General features: G+C 45.3%; 4 protein-coding genes across 4 annotated transcripts; 2 read left to right on the top strand and 2 right to left on the bottom strand.

Moving 5' to 3' along the window:
- Positions 1-4,782: 4,782 nt before the first annotated feature.
- AOL_s00004g154 (uncharacterized protein) lies at positions 4,783-5,246 on the bottom strand (the record flags this gene model as incomplete). Its single annotated transcript, XM_011118804.1, has 2 exons — positions 4,783-4,806; positions 4,875-5,246. The coding sequence occupies 2 exons, from the start codon at positions 5,244-5,246 to the stop codon at positions 4,783-4,785; spliced, it is 396 nt and encodes a 131-aa protein (XP_011117106.1).
- Positions 5,247-7,765: 2,519 nt separating this feature from the next.
- AOL_s00004g153 (uncharacterized protein) lies at positions 7,766-9,223 on the bottom strand (the record flags this gene model as incomplete). The annotated part of the gene is made up of 4 exons (XM_011118803.1): positions 7,766-7,802; positions 7,872-8,035; positions 8,106-8,762; positions 9,002-9,223. The coding sequence occupies 4 exons, from the start codon at positions 9,221-9,223 to the stop codon at positions 7,766-7,768; spliced, it is 1,080 nt and encodes a 359-aa protein (XP_011117105.1).
- An 8,396-nt stretch (positions 9,224-17,619) lies between these two features.
- Positions 17,620-17,961, top strand: AOL_s00004g152 (uncharacterized protein; the record flags this gene model as incomplete). Its single annotated transcript, XM_011118802.1, has 2 exons — positions 17,620-17,724; positions 17,797-17,961. 2 exons carry the CDS (start codon positions 17,620-17,622, stop codon positions 17,959-17,961), a joined length of 270 nt encoding a protein of 89 aa, XP_011117104.1.
- Positions 17,962-19,257: 1,296 nt separating this feature from the next.
- AOL_s00004g151 (uncharacterized protein) lies at positions 19,258-20,304 on the top strand (the record flags this gene model as incomplete). The annotated part of the gene is made up of 2 exons (XM_011118801.1): positions 19,258-19,493; positions 19,602-20,304. The coding sequence occupies 2 exons, from the start codon at positions 19,258-19,260 to the stop codon at positions 20,302-20,304; spliced, it is 939 nt and encodes a 312-aa protein (XP_011117103.1).
- Between the last annotated feature and the right edge of the window lie 1,985 nt (positions 20,305-22,289).

Below are 22,289 nucleotides of genomic sequence, written 5' to 3'. Positions count from 1 at the left end.
TAATACCTCTTGTACTCCCATGTAAAAGATCCTCATATTCCTCTCCGAGATGAAGTCGGTTCCCAAGTTGGCCTTATTGGTCGAAACCCATTTTTCCACAGGAAATTAACAGGTGGAATTGACAGTGTATGATTATTATGATCTGGTATTTAAAACATAGGTTAGCCACGAATTTAGATAATGATTCTTAATGATTATATTGGTATACGGACCTTGTGGAGAATATTCTAAATCGCCTGCACCATGATGTCGAGGCATAAACAGGGAATGAAGGGCCCCAACATCGGACATATAACCAAATTCTTTCCCCAGAAAAGACCAAGGACAACTTGAAGATGTCCCGTGTGAAGTGATGCCGTGGGTTGTTCGTCCCGGGGCCGGAGCCCATGATTGCGGTTTCTGTTGTTCTGCCGTTGCTCGACTGATTGCTACTTCCCGATCTTTCGGGATCCCTCCCTTCTTTCAAAAATTGCGTTAGAAGCTGGGGCCTTTTTCTTGGAATCTTGCCGCGCAAGCAGGGCAAAATTATTACCGATAGTTCAGACCGGTACCAAGGGCCGGTCTTATAGACCAGGCCCATCCTTCCTCCAGATCCCAAGATAAGAAAGTATTAATTTCGGATCCATGGAATTTCTGAAGGATGCTACGCAAAACACAAGCAGGGCGCCCTTCCAACCCTCTTTTGGAGTGGTAGGCCCCCGAACATCGTGCTGCTCAGCTCCCTCGTTGAGCCATAGGCGTCTCGTCGTGTTTGAAATGAAGGGTGCGAAGCCGGATAGAAACGAGACTATGCAATTGTAGGATGCATTAACCAACTTCCCCAGTCCTCAGAATCAATATTCATCTTCTCCTCCTTTCGAATACCCTCCTAACCACCAATATCTCCACCGCTTCCACCACATCCCCATTCTTCTTCCATTCTATTCCAAAAATAACTCCCCCATCAAGGCATTCGCCATTGATATCATTCAACCACCCGACCATCCCTTGGCCCCCTTCTTCTCCGGCCCTTTCCCCGTTTTCCTCCTTCCGTCTCGCCATAGACTTCTATCCATGGGGTGGTCAATATTGTTATCGACCGACCCCTTCCTCCTCTTTCTACTTCCAGTCCACCACCTCGGACATACAGAGCTTTTTAAATAGCCGCTGGGGCGGACCCCGCACCACCTAGTTCTTATCATTCTTTCCTTCTCACTCTTCCTCTCCTCCGTCAGCATTCGAGGTTATCTATACCTGGGGCGGACCCCGTATTATCTCTCGTTATTCTTCTCCTTCTCCTCCTCGCCGTCCACGTTTGAAGTTATCAATATCTGGGGCGGGCCCCGTGCCAATTTTGTAACCCTCCTCCTCCTCCTCCTCCTCCTCTTCTTCGCCATCCGTTCAAGGTCATCAACATATGGGGCGGACCCCGCACTAGTTCTTATAACCCCCCTCCTCCTCTTTCCTTTTCCCATCTTAGTATTCAAAGCCCCCCATGTATGGAGCGGACCCCGCCTTATCCCCCACGAACATCCACCATCCGCCAAAATGTAGCCAAACAATCAAATGATTGTGAAATACAGTCGCTCCTTGCTGTATAATGCGAGCATAAGGTTGCCCATTGTCGTGGTATGATCGTTTTCGAATATTTATAAGTTGTCTAGCCACCCATCCGCGTTCGAGATCTCATATGTATGGGGCAGACCCTGTGGCTCGCTGGATAATTAGAGTGAAAGGTTGTGAAGTACAGTCGCCCCCCGTTGGATAATACGAGCAAATGGTTGTTCATCGTCCTGATACGACGACCCTCAACCACCTATGGGTCTGAGGGCCTATCGTACATGGGGCGGACCCCGTACCGAAACTCAAGGTAACTGGCAGGCTCCGTCTCTCATGATCCCAATGCCCTCCCCCCACCCATCGAACTCCTAGAAAGGTCGTGAAGTACAGTCACTCCTCGCTGAAGAATATGGGCAAATGGTTGTCCATTATCTTGATACGACGGCCCCCGACCATCTATGAGCCGGAGGGCACGTCTTACATGGGGCGGACCCCGCATAAACCCCAGAATAACTAAGGCGAACCCCACACCCCCTCCAGTTGCTAAAGTCCAAAGACGGTTGCGGAGCACAATCGCTCCTCGTTGGATAATGCGAGAAAATGGTTGTCCATTATCCTGATACGACGGCCCCCGACCATTTATGGGCCGGAGGGCATATCTGGGGCGGACCCCGCGTCGACTTCCGTCTGAGAACAGCTGGGGCGGACCCCACCAACCCCTAACCATCCGTCGAAATCAAAGAATAGTTGAGCATGAGAAGGAAAAGTAGGTCCTCGGGTCGGTTCAAAACCGAGGATAACTGGGGCGGACCCCGTAGATGTTATCCTCCATCACCACCGCATTAATTGTTGAAGTGGAAGAAAGGTTGTGAGGAAACAGTCGCTCCTCGCCGGAAAATACGAGCGAAAGGTTGTCCATCGTCCTGATACGATGGCCCTCGACCATTCATGGGCTGGTGGCCTCATCCGTGTTCAAGACTTTTGATGTATGGGGCGGACCCCAAGCGAGTACGTAAAGGCTGCCCTGGTACGATGACCTTCTCATAGTCCGACAACTTATCACACTTGGATATATCTTTTTTCAAAAAAAAATATACTAAGCGGACAAGGCTAGACTATGTGAAAAGCCATCTTCTAGCGACAGCCACGACAGCAGCAGTCTCCAAATTAAATGAGAACAAGTGAGGCAGACCCCGTAATTCTTATTCCCCACCACCCCTTAGCCATCTGCCGAAGTCAAAGATAGGTTGCGAAGGAACAATAGCGTGGCTCCTCGCGTCGGTTCATAACTGGGGATAACTGAGGCGGACCCCGTATGTGTTATCTCCACCACCCCTAATGTTATAACCATCTGTTGAAGTCAAAGAAAGGTTGCGAATAGTTGCTTCTCGTCGGATAATACGAGCAAAAGCTTGTCCCCTGGCCCCCTCATCTGCCAAAGTCAAAGAAAGGTTGCGAGGGAGCAGTTGCTCCCGGAATCGACTTCAAACTGAAGATACCTGAGGCGGACCCCGTACGTTTTAGAAGCTTATCCGCCACAGCCCACCCCTCATCTGCTGAAGTCAAAGAAAGGTTAAACGCGAGGAAGAAGTCGCTCCCCGCCAGGGAATACGAGCAAAAGGCTGTCCTGGACGATGACCTCCTCATAAATCTGGCGACTTATCACGCTAGGTATATCTTTTTCAAAAAAATATACCAAGCGGACAAGGTTAGACTATGTGAAAAGCCATTTTCTGATGACAGCCACGACAATGCACGGTGAGAATCTTCTTTGGTGGCAATTCCAGGGTCTAGGCTCATTCTTGAAGTCGAAAGAAGACTAACTGCGAGCGAGCAATTACTACCAAAGAAGAAAGTTGCCCCCCGGGATAATGATAGCCTCCTCATAAATCTAGCACTTATCACGCTGGGTGTATCTTTTCTTTAAAAAATATACCAAGCGGACAAGGCCAGACTATACGAGAAGCCATCATTTCGCGACAGCCAGGGTAGTGCACAGTGAGAATCTTCTTTGGCAGCAATTCCAGGGCCCCTCAACTCCGAAGTCAAAGAAAGATTGCCACCCGATATGATGGCCCTCTCATTAGTCCAGCAACCTGTCACACTGGGTATATCCTTTTTCAAAAAAAAATATACCAAGCGGACAAGGCCAGACTAGACGAGATACCACCATCCCGTGACAATCACGACAGCGCATGGTGAGAATCCTCTTTGGCATCAATTCCAGAGAGGATCTCTGCTGCAAGCATGCCCTGTTCTTTCAATAACTCGCGTTAGTGAACGGGATTATAGAAAATTATTAAGATAGTCTCTTTCTCTTACTCACCGAGGCTCGAAGAGTTTCATAAATGGGGCGGACCCCACACCCCCCCTTCCCCTGGGTATAACTGGGGCGGACCCCGTGTTAACCCCCTCCACTTCCCTCCTCCACCGACACTACCGAGCTCTTTTTCAGTGGGGCGGACCCCACTGAAACCAAAACACCAACCCAACCTCCCCAGGCCCGGTAATCTGGTTATGGCTTCCGTCTATACCGCAGTGTTCTTCGCCCCCTCCCCCAACCGGCCATAGAGGCCGTCTGCAGAGGCGCCCGGTGCTCTCTTCCAATTCTTTCCTGGCGTCATGCACTCAGGGCAAGCGCATTTCCCACCGGCTGTCAGGCCGAGCGGGGTGGCCAGGTATCAGACGAGACCTGGAGCAGGGGGTTTGTACCAATTCGTTTTTCGGGGTGGTGTTACCGTCTCTGGTAGTCTCGAAGCCATTCTTCATCATTTCCAGCGGGGGCCAATAGTATTGAGCCGGAAGGTGGAGGTAGTAAAATATATGAGCTGCAGCTTATGATCGAGGAGAAAGAAGTTAGAACAGGCCCATAAAGAAAATGTCAGGAAAGGTTGTATACCATCGTACCATATTTTGTGGTATTTTTGTAGTGAGCCCCAGAGTTTCTTTGGGATGGGAAGGGACGCTTTGCCGCCAAATTGTTCCCGGCCCGCAATATCGAAGGAAAACAAATACGAGGGTGTAGAAGACGGGTTCGAGGAATTCATTTCAATACCCATGAAGTAAAGAACGAAAGCTTCGTTTTGTCGGGAAATATATATTGAAAAGGTGAAGGGCGAGGCATGATCTTATGATGGATCATCCGGCGCCAGACGCCCAGAGCCAACATCGAGGAGGAGAGTGCGGTGTAAAGTAAATTTGGTAATGGGCAGGCTCGTCATATTCCTTATGGTCTGCGCGAGGTCATGTTGCCAATGTATATGGGGCCTGACAATTCAAGTAATAGTTAGAAATGAATTGACTCTAATAAATAAATTTATACTAGAACCACTTACCGAAACAGTATTAATATCCATAGCTTCGAGCCCTCTCATTGCCACGGATGCAAACCCCAATCTGCCAAGGGCCCTCCTCATGACCCTGGCAGTAGTACCCAGAAGGTGTCGAAGGAGAAGAATATAGTTGCCGGGGACGTTTTCACGGTAGTGACAATATTCGATGTCACCGAAAACCACCTCCTCGGGCTTCTCGTCAACCTCATTTCCCCCGGGGGGGAAATGAAAAAGGGGAGGCGAAAGTCGCCATCCCCAGCGGGATAGTGGGTGTACTATACTTCCGTAGGGGGGCCCACTGTGATCGATACTCTTCGTTATCGGGCCGTATCTTTGATCGATCAGGGGGATGGGGGCAACTGAGGGCAGGAGCATTTCAAGATCCCAATACCATGCCCGCCCCCACCCCCTAATCAGATCAGGAATGTTAACGACACCCCTGTTGCTGAGGCTCTTGAAGGTGGGTGGTGGTAGGTTGGGGAGGTGGGATGCCTTAAGGCGGAAGTCGAGGTTTTGACTTTCAAAAAAAAAAAGAAATGAAAGAGAAAGTTCCCACAACGCGTGCAGTAGTGACTAGCTGGAGCATCCCCCGGAGGGGTATATAGCTCCTAAGGAGGAAGACCCGGAGGTCTGTGAGGGTGGTGGCATAGTAAGGAAGGAGCATACCCGACGGTGGTGGGAGAAGTTGAAGATTTTTAGAAGAAAAAATAAGGAGGGAGAAAACAAAAGACCAGCTTCACAGATACGCGTAGTTGGTTTGAGCATCCCCCGGAGGGGTGTATAGCTCTTCGAGGACAAGACCCGGAGGTCTTTGTGAAGAAACTGGGAGGTATCTTGCCGTTTTTTTTTTTTTTTGTGGGCGGTCATCCGTGGTCTTGAACAAATGGCCTCTCAACTAGCTTCTCAGAGACGCGTAATATAGGGTGAAAACCCCCCGGAGGGGTTTATAGCTCATGAAGGATAAAGAGGAGGTCCGTCGACTATGACTGCCATTAGGAAGGTAGCGTGGGACCAACATTTCCGTTTCTTGAGTTCTGATGAATGATGGTAGATGGTGTGGTGAGGGAGAGGAGGAGGATGAAGAGAGAAAGAGAGGAGGGTGAAGACGAATATAAAGAAGAGGAAAACGAAGTGAGAGGATAAGGTGAAGACGAAAAGAGAGAGGAAGGTGGAGGTGAAGTGAAGGCGAAGACGAAGGTGAAGAGAGAAAGGAAGAGGCAGGGGAAGAGGAAGGGGACATGTTTGTAGACGGATAGCTGGCGAGGGAAAAAATAATTGAAAGATTGCGGAATTCCCAAAGAGGGTGGGAGGGAGGGGGAGGGAAGACCTGCAAAGCAATATCGGACACGGAGCGGGAAGGCCCGAGACTGGTAAGACAGACGTCATGCACGATAGGGAGGCCAGGTACATACTCTAGTAATGAGGTAAATGCACGGTACCCCACGCATGCACTACCCCGGATCCTGAAGAAGTATCCTATTCTAGAAATATCGAATCAGGTACTCCGTAGGGAGGGGGGAGGGGAGGGGGTTGAGGTCGGAGTCTAGAGGGGACAGATAGCTTTCTACGGAGAATTCACTTTCCTTTACCTTCCTACGCAATAAAGAGGCCTTAAATTCTGTCTAAAACGTCTTAAAACTTGAAAAACAATTCCTTAAACTCTTCAAAACTAGTACAGCAGATATAAACTCCTCCTCGAACTGATACTACGGTAACCTTACCAATATCTCAATCAAATACTATCATTCCTTCTAAACGGACCCAGAAACCAAGCACCTCCACTCTATCTCTACATCTCAAAATAATCCTGAATATTTCTCGATCACAATTAATTAAGTTATAAAAAAAAGACAATTAATCCTAATCCCCGAGCTCCTTATCCCCGATATCGTGTTGATTATGTTGCATTTCTGTATTAGGATCGCCAAGATGGTTACACGACGGAGAGACCAGACCTGATCCCGGTCTCGAGCTTCGCAAGAATCTCTCCCAAGAGGCCCTTGTCACACGAACGTGGTGCCCAGAGAAAGGCGGTGGATATCTGTCTGCTCCACTACCACCATCTTAGGGTATCACGAATACGTCTTCTGAACCCATTTGGGCAATGGACCTGAACAGACCATGCGATACCAACAATACCAGCGCTTTCTGTAACAGACAGTGGATCCACAGGGGAAAGATAGACTTTCCACCAAACCGAGCATACGTAATACCCTCCAAGGGGGACCTCCAAAGCTTAAATCGCTACAATCCGTCATCGTGTCACCAAGATTGGAGTCTAACATGCCATTCAGGCGTTCAAAAAAGAGCATTGGCATAAAAGGAATTAAAGATATACATGAAAGACATGTAAAAAAACGCCAGATGAAAAACCCCGTTAATAAATCAAGTCAAGCCAGGCTAAGCACCCTGCCTCTGTAGGCCTACACATTCAAAAACCCCATGTCTCCTCTTTCCTGATCTTCTTCCCAGCCCTTTCGTCGCTTGTCCAGGTCCCGCTCAGATTAAAGTCCACCTAATTCCTTGCTGGCGCATAAAGTTCCCAAAAACCCCATCTTCATAAAATAAAATAAAAAACAATCCCATCCTTCTGAAGAAAACGAAAAAGGATAAACCATCGCAGCAGAAGCAAAGTCTATAAACCCAAGTAGTATAGATTACAAAGCTTACCGCAGCCCGCTCAATTTTCCCGTAGTGAAAAAAGTCAAGGAGAACAAAAATTCGGGAGGTAGAAAGAAGAAGAATAAAGGAAATCAACCTCCTATCTAGAAAGGATAAAAAAGAGGAGTAGGAATAATCAGGCTATTAAATGGCCTAGCACGTTAAGAAAGAACTTTTTCGGTACTGTCGCATTCCTGAAAGATGAAATCTTATTAAAAGCTGAACGCGTCAAATTACGGCTTCCTGGACTTGAGTATGGTGATGGAATAACTAAAAAAATTAGTTCGATTAGTCGATGTTCGGCCCTCACGAGAGTGCGATTGCCGGGAAGAAACTTACGTGACAATACCACCAATGGCCATGAAGATACCCAACAAGCTCTTGTCGGTAACTGCACGTCCAGAAACCATCCATCCGAGCATGACGATCGAGCAGGTCTTTGCGTGTCCAACGACTGTGCTGCTGACAGCTCCAGCACCGGCAATAATGAAGAATTGACTCAACTATTATCAAATTAGCTCCATTTCAAACAAATAGCTGGGGCTGTGGTGGCAGTGAAAATTAGATACTCACATTGATCAAACTAGCGAATCCACCGCTCAACAAAATCAAAAGGTACTTATTAAGGTGAACTCCGGTCCAGACAGGGAAGGTATCGCAGAATGGGATAAAGTAGAGGAGTAAAAAGCTAGACACAGGAGCCTGATTGAAAAGCAACTGCATGGAGCTCATGTTCAACTTGCGATGGTAGGTTCCGATCCAGACGGTGTACAAGCTGCTGGCGACCACGCCGGAGAAAGCGAAGACGACACCGGCAGTTGAAGTGACCTGGGTTGGCTTACTCGGATCCGGAAGGGTATCATAGTAAGAGACGATACCAACACCGAAGCAAACCGGAATCAATGCCAAAACCGCGTTTCGCGGGATACCCACATGGTAAAAAACATAGTTGATCAACGCGACAAACGGAGTGAGCAAGATACGGGCGATTTGGTAGAAAGTGACGCTGGAGTATGCGAGCGAGAGGTTTGGAAGGATGACGTTCAAGCACATTGCGAAGGATAGAGGGGCAATTTCGAGGAAACCGGCTCGGCGGGGTACGAAAAACCCGAACATTGGGCGGGAAATTACGAAAAGTGTGAGGGTCGTGCACAAGAAATGGAAAGCTGCAAAGGAAGTCTGCATCTTCTTGAACGACGGATCGTCAAAGATGGCTTTGTTGGTGAAGACCTGCGAATTTTTGGGCGTGGTTAGCTATACTTTTTTCTTTTTATTGTCCTTTAAGATTATCATCATTGTCGCCATCCTCTCCGTCATCACGCTTTGATCATCGACCATCAACATTCCACGTTTATTTAAAGTGATTGTTGACGTTCGATGAAATTTTAAGATTGTGAAACCACAAAGCGAGAAGCGGGATTCAGGGGTAGGATGATATTCTTGGATTTGAATTTTGAGGGATTGCATACAATTCCGATCGTAGCGAGGGTATTGACAATCGTCCACGCTATGAAACCTGATGAACCGCCACTAGAGGACTTGACAGCCCCGTCCTGAGCAGGAGCGACCGAGGAGGCCTGTTGAGATGTACTCTTCTCGATGACATCTTCGTCGTCTTCGTCGGTATCCTTCATCAAGGGGTTTTTCTGGGCCTCGAGATCATGACCGCGTTCGTCTTCGGCTGGTGGCATGTTGGGCGAGGGTGAGATGACGTGGGGCTCCTTTCGCCGGTGATTGGCTATTCTCTCTTCTCTTCTTTTTTCTCAATAGTTAGGATGAGAGATTCTTAGACTCGACCAGCTCTTCCCTGTCGTAACTAATAGTAATAATTAATGATGAGAGATAGAGAGAGAGGGAGGAGGAGAGAGGAAAGAAAATTAATATGTCGGGAGGACGAGGGCGGATTGAAGAGGGAGAAGTCAGTGGTGGACCAGCCGGTGGTTTTATTAGGTTGAGCAGGTTTTAGTTATTAGCTGCGGCTGCACGGTGCACAGCAGCTGAGAACGAGAAAAGCGAGGCTAAGAGCGAGAGACTAAGAGCGAGACTAAGAACGAGTCCGAAAATAGCAGGGTAATAAAATAATAATATTACACTGCAGCACACGGTCACGCTGGCTGGCGGGCTGGCTGTCGGGTTCAGGAGAATGTCAAACGAATACCTGAGTATGTTAGCAGCTAACTACTAGTAAGCAACCAATGTAACCAACGACTTGACTAAATCAAACGAGCCGACGCGAGCGGAAAAAGAAAAATGGATAAGGCAAGTTTAAAATATGAATTAAAATATGAACGAATGGATTTTTGATTTTTAACGGGGATGCATCTGGGGGAGGGAGGTGATGGATATCTGGCGATGTAATCAATAGGGGGGAAAGGAGGATGGAAGAAGGAGAGAAGGTAAAAGGGAAGTTACAGGTGAAGTTGGTGTTTGATAGTGTCGGTGTGTCTGTGTCTGTGTCTTTGTGTATTTATTTCAGGGGGATCACAGTCGACTCAGATATTTGGTGGGATCCAACCGCTGCACGGCGCTGCAGCCACAACCATTCCCATCCAATCCGTCGACACCACCACCACTTCACATATTATATTTTAAATATTGTATGTATGTATACCGAACAAGGCCATGCCATGCGTGGACAACGAGGGATCTGATTCCGATCGTGACTTACCCAGGACTAGTACGTACTCTACTCTTGTATATCGGTAGAGTCTATACTAATATACGCTGCATCTAAGTATAGATACTCCTTGAGCATATATATTTCGAGCGAAGAACCGCGAAGACCTTCTCCTTCTCCCTCAATTGCAAATAGCACAGCCCTACAAGAAAAGGCCAAGTCTATCGCGCTAAAACGGTTGGTTCGCCCGTCGAATGTCCGTCGGTTTGTTGGTTAGTTATTACCTGTCAAAGGGTCAATTTCAAACCCAAGAAGCCAAGCAAAGTGTGATGTTGCACCAGTTACTTGAAAAAATATAGTCCATGTAAAGTGCAAGGGTTTGGTTGATAAACGTTGAAGCTAAGTTTTAAGATTGGATTGTCCGAACACTGCAGTAGGTATGTATATGTTTAATAACTTGATCGCGGATACGATCTTATACCCCTTTCCTCCTTATATGGATCAGTACTTATATGACGTGACTCGACGGGCTATAGTTGCAAGATATAAGGGAAATTTGAAAACCGGTGCTCGTTCCACAGAAGCGTTAATTCACACCCATCCAATCCCTTATACTTTATACTTTTTGCCCCTCCCTTACACGGTCTACACTTATTCTCACAGGGTAGGACAGATAGACGCTCTATAAAGAATGTCGCCATGCAAAGAGGGAAAAAAGTATGATCGGAGAATACCAAGGCTTGCGTAATCTCTATCGTCCTCTCCTCCACCGGACTCAAACCAACCGACCGGGATTCTTCCCTCATATTGCCCATCTGCAGGTCTGGCCCACTTCCTGGCTGTTTCACAAACGTCAAGCTTTATTTCTCCCGAAACTGGCCCCCACTCGTCTTTTTTTTATTTTTTTCGATTTTTTCCCTTTTTTCTTCCTTAAACAACGAACTGATCAAACCAAACGTTGCAAACTAACCCCCCAACAGAACAGATATTCATGTTATTTCGGTCTCTACCATCTTTAGATGTCAGGCGGTTGGCAAATCAGTAACTACCTAAGTATGCGTACAAATGTATTTCTTTTTTCTTGTTTTGGTCTTTGAGTTTCCCTTAATCCCCAATCGGATTCGTTCGCAAGCGGAAGTTAACGCCCGCAAACCTACGGAGGAGGCGTCTCAGGAACCACTACTCTGGATCTTTCAAGAAAAATATTAAGCTTTCGAATTCACGCGGCATCTAGACTTCTAAAATCAAGCATCTGTCAGGAGAATACACCGTATCCTAACCTCGTTTTTGTCCTTAAAAATACGCATCGTTTGTATCTTTCTCAACAAAATATTCGAATTCAGGACCATTTCCCCATACATACGTGTATATCAAACGCTACACAATATGCATATATGGATCTGGAAGCTATAGAAAAACATAAGCTCGGAACCGTTTATTAATTCTATAAAGTACTATATTGTAGTCCCAGCCAAGAATGCGCACGCCAAAATTAAAATGTCTCATAGTTGACGGCCAGGCACCAGATCTTAGTATATGGTAATCTTAATGCTTCCGTGTATCTGCGCATAACAGTAACGTTATAACAAAACATCACTAGACTAGTTTGAGAAAGAGAAAGGAAAGCTCAAGCTAGACCCCAAGCACAGAATCGATACCCGTACCTATATACCATGGAACCACTAAAATAAAATGGCCGACTACATATGTAGTTATAGATGTCAGCGCAGGAACACCTTCATATAAACTAGATATCTTCCCCTCCGAAATAAAACTCGCGATGGTCGAAGCTCTTCCGACCGAGTTCCGTAGATCTTTCGCATAATGCTCGCGGTCCTATTTTGCCTTACTTGGCCTCCGCGACTCGCGTACTCGTCATCCCACGCCAACTACCATAAAAACCCATATATACCATCAAGCTATTCCAAAACGGTGAGCTATTTGAATCATGTCGTCGGTATGTTTTGTATGTATTTTTTTAGCCCTTTTGTAGACTGTTTTACGAATATCCATATATACGAGTATAGGTAGTATTTTAAGTCTCAATCAACCTTGCTATTTATAAACAAAATTTCCGTGCGTCTACAATCCCTCAATAGCCTAGCTTCATTCTCGGACTGAATGGAAAACTGGGACCACTGGATATTCACTTGGTTGATGGACGAATGGTGTCGACGAGAAATCGACATGGAACTACTTAACCCAGAGGCTACCATTTCCCATCTTCGAATCTTCACTATATTACTAACGTTATAACCGTTCCCAAATTTTCGCAACCTTTGCATCCGCCACAACCCTCTACCTCCTTCAGCTAGGGAAAACATATATGTACCTAGCAATTCTCAAGTCCATCCTCCTCAGGCTTCTAGACCCTGGAGCTCGATCCGTGCGCCGGACTCTAATATCCATATAGAGGACTTTCACCTCTAAATCAGAATTTCTCGGGATTGGAGATACTAAACGACGAAAGCTGAAAAATAGTAGAAAAATACCGTCCAAAGATGCTGAAATTAAGACCCCTTAAGATGACATTGAATTGGCGTGCTACTGCACAGCAACTTAACGGAGAGCATGATTTAGATGGCCACAGATTTTATTGGGGTTTTTTGGTATATAAATACTTTCTAACTAGTAGTATACATTATATTTTTGGGACTTGGTTCGTAAAGGGGTATTTCTCATCTTCCTTGGCTATACTAGGTAATTATCAAGACCATACTAGTAGTCTCTCCAGTCCGGCAAGTTTACAGGTACTATAGATGCGTTGTATAATGTTGCATTTTCTCAGTGTTCCTCGAGGCCCCCACGATCGGACCATACAGCCATGACCATGAGTTAGTCTCGAGGGATACCATGCATACCAGACCACGAGCAATACTAATGTCGACATTGAAAAAAAAAAAAAAAAATCTGACCCTGCATAATCATCCTCCAGGGTTGAGGACGAGCCAAATAAGCATCGACCAAGTTATTTCTTTCCAAACGCCACAATTCCCGCAATCCAGGTTCCTTTCTTAAGATCTTTTCGAACTAAGAAACTTCGGTTGCATATAGCCGGTATACATACCCCCTCGAAGACGGACCAGGATGAGATAACAGTCAGCTGAGTAACCCATTTTTTCCTTTTGGGACAAAAGATCTCAAGAAAAACCCGGTAACGACGAAAGGTTAAATTGGGAAACGAGTATGGTTATCGGATGAAAAAAGTATGTTTACGTATGCCAGCTCTTGGCCCACAGGATATCATGTATGCAAAGTTTGAACTGGACCCGATTTCATGATAAATCACTAGAATCGAATGATGATCATCCACAGGAACTCCACCGAGCAGTTTCAAAAGGGTCGGGCAGAAACGGTCCGCTTAGGCTCGCGGGCCGGATTACTAGTACTTTTAGCTTCCTTGTGACCAGCAGAGTCTATGTTTTTGCACTAGTGTTTTGGTCTGTGAGAAAGAATTCTAAGACTCTATATATATGTCTCAATAGCTCCATAGATATGATTGCCAGACGGGCGCTCGCTCGCATGCCCACCTCAATCTCGAGGTATGGTCCATGGATCCAATGCATGGCATGCGCATGATCCGTGAGTTGCAATTGCGCATGCCGTGGGCTACACCCAAATGTCCAAATCACGTGACAACATTCATGATCAAAAGCCGAAAAGTTCAGAAATCATCGCGAATTGTAAAAAAAATGTGTTGTAGACGTTACATACTAAATTCGCACGTTTTCAAATCTAAATTGCTTCACGACTAGTAATCAGAATCTCTTGAAATTATAGATTCTGGCTTTCTACAACCAGGTCTAAAAGAAATCCGAGTTTTAGAGAGTTCTGTCGAAAATCGAGTGATTTAGAAGCCCTCGAACTCCGAAAGTCAAAAGAGGATTTTAAATGTAATAAGAACTCTGATAGTTTAACTTTCTATGTAAGAATTCTAGATTGATCGATTTTACATCGATTTAACCAAAAAGTATGTATATACGATTTTATTTTAATTTATTAGAGCTATTTCAAACCCGATACCTAAAATTCGGTATTGCAATCGATGTTGTGAGGCATCTCGTTCCGTATTACGCAGCCGTGTAACCAGAATGTAGCTTCAGCACAGTTTGGCTACGAGACTGGTACTGGTAGCTTCAGCACCAGACTCACTACAGACTTCAAACACAAGGAATTCCATACGCATTATAGGGCCATAGCTTCTATCGCTGGTGTTATTCACAGGTCAATACCAAACACCTCCTGACTGACACCTAATTAGTAGCTAAGCACATCTTGTGGAACAGAAGCCTGGTATTATCAGATAACAGGCGGCTTTGCGTATCCTATTAGTCCATGGGTTTCACCGTACGGAACGCCCCAGACTAGGTATCATAGATGTCCATAGCTACTACCATAGTTCTAGCCTGGTAGCCATGGCCAGGACTGTAGACGTGCTAGATTTGACTAGCTTCAAAAGGCGGGAGTTCACAGAGCACAAGTTGTTTAGCGCTGAGACTGAGTGAGGCTGGTCTCGTGTACCAGACAACACCGAGGCCTTTTTTCTAGTCTAGACTTGTTGTTGTTGTTGTGGTGGTAGACAGTAGTATCTCAATATTCAATCTGGTGTCGCGTAAACGTCACTATCACGAACTTCAAAAACCCACCTCAAATCTCCACCAAAACCCAACTTCTCCAATACCCAGTCAAATCTCGCGATTCGGGTTCCATTCGAATCCTAATTTTTTGCTCTTTCAGAATATCTAATTTTCATACCGTTTGGACAATTCCCTGTCGAGCTATACGATGAAGAAGCCCAGATTTCAAGGACCCAAAATTTATTTCATTCTGATGCCCAAAATTGTCACGTGAGCTATAAATTTGGAGCCTTTTACCGAGCCTCCGCTTAAAGCTGCCATTTCCACCAGAAATCCTGACGTCACTATTATGTTCCAGCTCATTCGATACGGGAATCGAATCCATGGGTAACGGAAAGCCCCGAGGCTGCAAAACCGAGCGTTTGTTTTAGTATGTAAACCTTCTTTGCGATTCCAAAGAACTGCAAAGCCGAGCGTTATGTGCTGCACGCAGTTTTCCCCCCGGTTTGAGAAACTTCAAGCTTCTTTTTTTGCAGTATTTCGTGTGTTCTTTGACCATATGGTACCATGCCCTTGTCTGTGTGATCATATTTCCGTGGCGATTCGTCGATTCTTTGCATTGGCCCCATTGCCACGTTTTTTCTTTCTTCTGATTTTCGTGGCCATGAAATATAATATGGAGTACGAGTACCTATTTCGTAATGTAACGGCAACGCGAGCGGTTGGTTGACCGTAGCCAAGTTGGAAAAGCTGCTGGTGAACCCGTCTTGCCTGCCAGACCAATAAGTCAAGTATGTTAGCCCAGTACTGTAGATATGACTCTCCAAACTCTGTTCATGATATCTTGACGCAATCGATGGCAGTAATTGCGATCTTTTCGACGGGCCTGATCAACTTGGATATAGTACGTACCTCCTAATACTACAATCTAAAGAAATGATGTCGACATTTCTTCTTTCGGCACACTAGACTGTTACTATCGATATCCACCAAGCTATTTTTTCCCAAGACAGGGCACAGCAAGTAAAAAAACCTCGCCTTGTTTTTCCCCATCTGATTCATTCGGTTCGAAGCCGGTAAAGTTTCTTTCGATCTCGATTGTTTAGATTCTCTGTTTTCGGGTCTTGGACGAGTTTGCTTTGACGGTAACGTTACTAGCCACCTAGGTAGCTAGCCATGGAATCTAGCCAACGATGCTTGTATAATCCCGATCCAAGATAATCTCAAATAGAGGAATAGCGCACGAGACCAGGTTTTTTTCTTTCTTGTAATAAAAGAAAAAGAGAAAAGAACAAAACAGAATCCGGAAAACTGAAGGCAAGGCCAGGCAGCCTTGTGTTCTCAAATAGGTTTTTTTATGCGAATAACCATAAACAACCTTCCAAGTTTTATTGTCAATTGTTTACATCATTTTATTCTATGTATTACATACTACTATTTGCATTATTCGTAGCCAATGGTTTTAAAGTCACTCAGATCGGTTCGGAGAAGCAAGATCGTGAGTTTTTGTTAGGAAGGGTTCTTAAGAGAGGGATCTGGATTCCTCAGATATATGGAGCTAGACTTGAAGCACTTCGTAAGTGTGCCCAAAGTATGGAGAATTAGGTCGATCTCGGGATTAAAGATACTCTAATATGATACGTGGCTATTAATGATGTATACTGTAGCAGTCTATAGGTCCATTGTATGTCATACATAGAGGCATCGTAATAGAAGAAGTACGTAGGTATGTAGCCTCGAATCCAGGCGGTAGGTATGTACCCCATGATCAGATCGATCTTGCGGAGTAAAAGCGAATTCGAACATGGGCAATTCCAACTTTTTCAGTCGGGGCTCTCCAAAACCCATGTTGTCCAACATCGGCATCTCAACTGACCCAATCGCCAATGAAAACTGGGCTGGGTAACATCATAATACATACAAATGAGGGGAAGGAAAACTGTGGCACCATGGAGAAGGATCCTTATGCGATGTCGTCGATCTGCCGCGCATCGAAAATCAAGCGGCAAATCGTGAAATGGCCCTGTTGAATGATGTAAGGTTCTGGTGGTTGGAATGGGTCTAGTGGCGTATCAACCGGTTCACCCTTGTTATGCCGCATCCCTTTCGGAATTAGTATGGACTTCACATGCCAAGGTATTCCCTGCTCCAGTACTGCAAGTTATATATGTTAATACCAAGTTTTTACTCTTTGTATACCAAGTACAAGTGGAATTCAAACGGAATCAAGGGGATATTCATCGAAGCTTGAGTGTATCGGGAAAAGCTTGTGATGTGGCGTTGTAAGCTTAAACCGGCCGCATATGATGATACAGGTATGAACTCCCTATTGCGGGGCCAACCAGATTCCTTGGTACCTTGGTCAATAGTCAGTAACTGTAACAAGGGAATGTCTACGCCAGTATGCGGTCATGATTGCTCGCAATTAGTCGCTTAAAGCGTTTGTTTTTGGTGGGCGCGGATAGTGACGTCATGACGTCACCAGCATAATTTCGCAAAGCTGCGGGCGGATGTTGGAAAGGCCCGGCCACACAAAACAACACAACGGCAACGATCGACCGGGGCCACTAAGATCGAGATTATGTGCTGGTGCGGTGCCGGTGTACAGTGCAGTGTGCGTGTGCTAGGAAACTGCCTCATCGGATTTTATGTTGATGGAATTGACGTCACTCTATGAACTTTACATACGTTATTGTTCTATCAACTATGAACTCTGACCGGACAGAAAGTAAGAAATGGCTCTATAAAAGGTCCCCTTTCTCCCTCTGCTCAACCTGTTTCTTCTCTCCATCCTACATCATCATCAAGCAAAACAATTACAATATCAAGAACTTCAAACCAATACAAAACTTTTTTAAGAACCTTTTACTTTTAAAAAACCAAATCAATCAACATGTCTGCCCCAAACGTTGACAAGCCAAATGAAGGCATCGTCGGCCAGATTGGTAACTCTCTCAAGAACGCCGGAAACTACGTCGCTGAGACCGTTCAAGGCAAGGTATGTTCTAATAATCTTGAACAATAATATCCTCTTCTTCACCTTCATAGATCTAACAAATATATCTTATAGACTGCCGAAGCTTCCAAGGAGGCCAACAAGGAACAAGCCAAGGGCAACGTTGCCGGAAAGGACTCCCTCACTGACCGTGCCTCTGGTGCTTTCGGAGCTGCTTCCGATAAGCTCGATCAAACCAAGCATGATGCCTCGGCTCGTGCTAATAAAGAGGGCATATAAATAACCTTCTTTCATTTTCCAAACATCACGGTTCCACTCAACAAACATTCGTTTCTACCGACACTTCCCTTACCCAACCAATACACACCATCGAATGCCTAAAGTCACGATCTTATAATGGGTGTTGACAACCACCACTTGGGTATTTGATTACAAAGCGGAGGAAAAAATGAATCAACATTGATGGGACTGTCTGTTTTTTTTTGGGAAATCCTTTTTGTTACTGGTGTTTCTTTTGTTATTAATAATGAATGGCTAGCATAAGGGGATTGTTAACTAAGGTGTTCCTTTTTTTCCCTTTTTTTATTTTTTGACGATACGGGAGAATCCTAAACACGTTTTTCTTAATCTTCTGTCTTTCTTTTTTCGCTACAAAGTCAATAAACTGGAGACAGTTTTGCCTGGTGAAAAATAGCAAAAAGATTGGTTTCTCGTGTTTCTTTTTTTTCAATTTTTCTAGATTCCTGAAGCTCAGAAAATTCCTGTTTATAAGACTAGCTTTTTAATAAACACCCAAGGGCTATTTCGACGTCAAAACTTTTTCTCCCTCTCAATCAAACGTGAACATAATTGATGATCTTGATGATATCGATTTGAAGCTATGCCGAACACATCTCCCTTTGTAAGTGAGCTATATCTTTGAAAGCTTAGACCTTGAGGCAAAGCTCTAACTATGACATAAACTCTCGCCAATAAGTCTCAAAAATCACGAATACCACGTGGAAATACCGTCATATCTCCGACAAACTACGCTTGCATGTACACATACATTCAATACTATTTCCACGTGGAAGAATAGTTGAGACTACTACCTTAACCTTGGTGTTGAGATCCGTGTACCGAATCCATCCCAGCCAAGGATTAGGTATTGACGTTCTTCATACGTAATCTTGCGTTGAGTTGAGTGTCATTTTTTCCTTCCTTCCCTCTTAGCTTTCTTAGCTTAATCCTCGTCTCGAGGGGTCTGCAAGTGGAGTATGTGGTTTTTTACAAGGGTGCAGGGAGAGCTTGGGGTTCTAACGAATAGGATGCGGATTCGAGACCTGGTGGGTTTTGTGGAGGTCGTAGGCCGGCTGCAGGTACGTGTACGGGAGCTCCGGACCTGGAGCGAGTCGAGTCAAATCGGCATTTCTAGATTCACCCCGCAGGCTTTACATCTTCTTTCAATCAAATAGTAGCTTCAGATCGTGTAATCAATACAGTAAGTTCCATTAATTGTCATCTTGATATTCTTTAAAACTTTTACTAACACTTTACTCCATCAATCGTAGAAAAATACCTTTCAAATCTATCACCATGACGGACTCAACCACAGAAACTGGTGCCTACGATGCATCCTCCATTAACCTCCAAGAAATCCACGATTTCTTAGTATCAATCGCCCATGCCGCCGGACAAATGATCACAACCGCCCGACCCAGCAATTCAAGGACGGGTAGTAAAACAAACGCAGCAGATCTAGTAACCGAAACAGATCGTGCGGTGGAAAAGATGGTGAGCGAGAGGATTCAAGAGCGCTATCCCGATTATCAGTACATCCTCCCTCCCTCCCTCCCTCCCCCTCAACTAAAGTTCAAAAACCACATTTATAATAGAAAAAAGCCATTCTAACGACTTTAACGATGATGATATGTATCCAGATTCATGGGTGAAGAAACCTACAAACCCGGTGACACTCTTACTCCATCCCCAACCTTCATCGTCGATCCAATCGACGGCACCACAAATTTCGTCCATACCTTCCCATACGCCTGCATCTCCCTAGGTTTCACCATAAACCTGATCCCAACGATCGGTGTAATCTATAATCCCTTCACAAACCAACTTTTCACTGGTATAAAAGGCCAAGGCAGTTACCTAACCTCTCCACTCCACGACCGTGAAAGACTCCCATTAAAACATCTAGAACCATTTTATGACGAGAATGGAGCTGGAGGGTTAAGTAACTGTCTTGTCATTGGAGAATGGGGTAGTGATAGGAGTGGGAATGATTATGATATTAAGGTCAAGACTTTTAGAAAGTTATGTGCTGATAAGAAGGACGGTGGGGCTATGGTTCATTCTATCAGATCCCTGGGTTCTGCGGCGTTGAATTTCTGTGGAGTTGCAGCTGGTTGGGCTGATGTTTATTGGGAAGGAGGGTGCTGGGCTTGGGATGTCTGTGCGGGCTGGGTGGTGCTTAAGGAAGCTGGAGGGGAGATCGTGGATGCCAATCCAGGAATGTGGAAGGCGAAGATTGATGGGAGGAGGTATTTGGCTGTTAGGGGTGGAGAGGGCTGGGAGGCTGTGGTGAAGGAGTTTTGGGGGTGTGTGGAGGGGGAATTGAAGGTTGGAATGGAGTAATCTCACTTGCGTGATGTATGATTCTGGGAAGGGATTGGAGGTTTCTTTGTTCGATATGACATGGAAGATTGGAAGAACTCCTTTGTATCCCGTGGATCGCATTATAAACGCCTATACGACGGACATACATCTACACTCCGAGCCCGGATTTTCTTCATCAAAGTCTGGTTTATAATCCAATAGACCATGATAATATATGTACAGTCCCCACCACCACCTCAATACCACGGATTCAAATCCTAAACCATCCGACTTGGACTCGCCTTGGTAAAAACCTTCTACGTAATTAATACAAATTAACACTCTAAATTCGCCAGAAGTTCTGCGAGTTTTCCCTCCAACGAGATCTCTTGAATCCATACAGGCTGATATGAGGATCAGCCCCCAAACGAGAATATTGCTCCTCTCTCTTGTAGTAGCTTATCGATCGCTTGAGCCTGTATAAACTAAACCACATATATCACACATGGCCCGGATATATATATATAACCCGAGACGGAAGCGAGTGCCCTCGAACCGAACATACACACATACACATATGTAGCACAGCAGAAAATAGCCTGCTACTCAAAAGTGGGTCGTAAGGTCGTAACTAATCCCTCAAACATAAAACAATATACACAAACATCGGTGTATTAATTCCCCAAACTACCTAAATTAGTTAAAATTTAAACCGGAGAAAATATCAAAAAATAATAAGCAATTCGAATCGAACATAACATCGAAAAGACGCACCGACCCTCCCCGGGCGCTTGGCGCAGACTTGGCGCCGGAGACGAACGATGGCGCTTCCGACAAAAACGTCACGGTTTCAACCTATACCAAAACATGGGTATGTTAATATCCACCGCCCGCACCAAACCTGAGACGAACCAAGATTTTCTTCCTTGCGAACGACTCAGACGGCCGCGCGGGCGGGTGTTGGATTAAAGTTTTTGCATGGAGGATTCGAATGAATGAGAGAGAGTCTGAGCTTTTTTTGAGTTTTTCTAGATGATTAAAGGACCTGAAGCCCTTTCGGGGCTGTCCTAAATATGGCAATTCTATGGCGTACGCTCATGGAACTTACCGTTCCATTTGCTCCCGAAGGCATCTGGAGGAAGCAGAAAAGGCTTGGAAGTGATCTTAACTCAGAGGCTTCGGTGATACATACTGAAAGAGGTAGCTAACCTTCAAACTCAAAGGATATAGTATGGTAGGCAGCGCCAAAGTCAAACCCCTTATATGCCCTACAGGCCTATCATCATCAACATCTATAATAGATCCCTTTATTCAAAACTGCTACATATTACCATGGACGGCTTAAAACCGCCTTTCGAAAAAAAGAACGGATGAAAATCCAGAACTAGCCGGGAGGCTATGCCATCATCCTTACCGTCTCCATCGGTTCCATGGTACGCCACCCGTTTCTCAAACGGCCCAAATCGACACGCACACACACATGTACACATACCGCTATTCTTTCCCTTTTGGTACTACATAGTATTCTGTGCGGCATATGCAGAAAACCCGCGATTTTTTTTATACATATCGATGGGAGGGGAGGATTTAAACCAAGGATAGCTTCCCTGCATCTTGCAGAGCCGAGAGAGTACTTTTTTTTTAAGCTAGGTACTAGGATAGGGATTGTTTCGCATCGAACTCGTGAATTTCCCACCTATTAGATTTCGTAGGTTATTGAAGTGAGCAGGATACCCATCAGGGGTGGTTTCATATGGATACCGCGATCTCGGTGTGGGGAAATCAGGAGATTTTTTTGGTCTACACGCGAAGGTTTTTTTTTTTTAGAGTGTTTCTTGAAACTCCGCGGCCTAGCTAGCTAGCTAGCCATGCATGCCCTATACATGGTAATCAGATCGTGGGATAGAACCGATATGTGGATAGTTTTAACTAGTCCGTGCGGGCTCATGGGGGGATATCGAATGCATGGTTCTGGGCCTTGAAGTTGGGGATATAAAGAGCTGTGAATAACCCCTCCTTCCATG

This window comes from Orbilia oligospora (assembly GCF_000225545.1).
Source record: "Orbilia oligospora ATCC 24927 unplaced genomic scaffold scaffold00004, whole genome shotgun sequence".
Taxonomy (NCBI): Eukaryota; Fungi; Ascomycota; class Orbiliomycetes; order Orbiliales; family Orbiliaceae; genus Orbilia; species Orbilia oligospora.
This window is presented reverse-complemented; position numbering and strand designations above follow the sequence as displayed.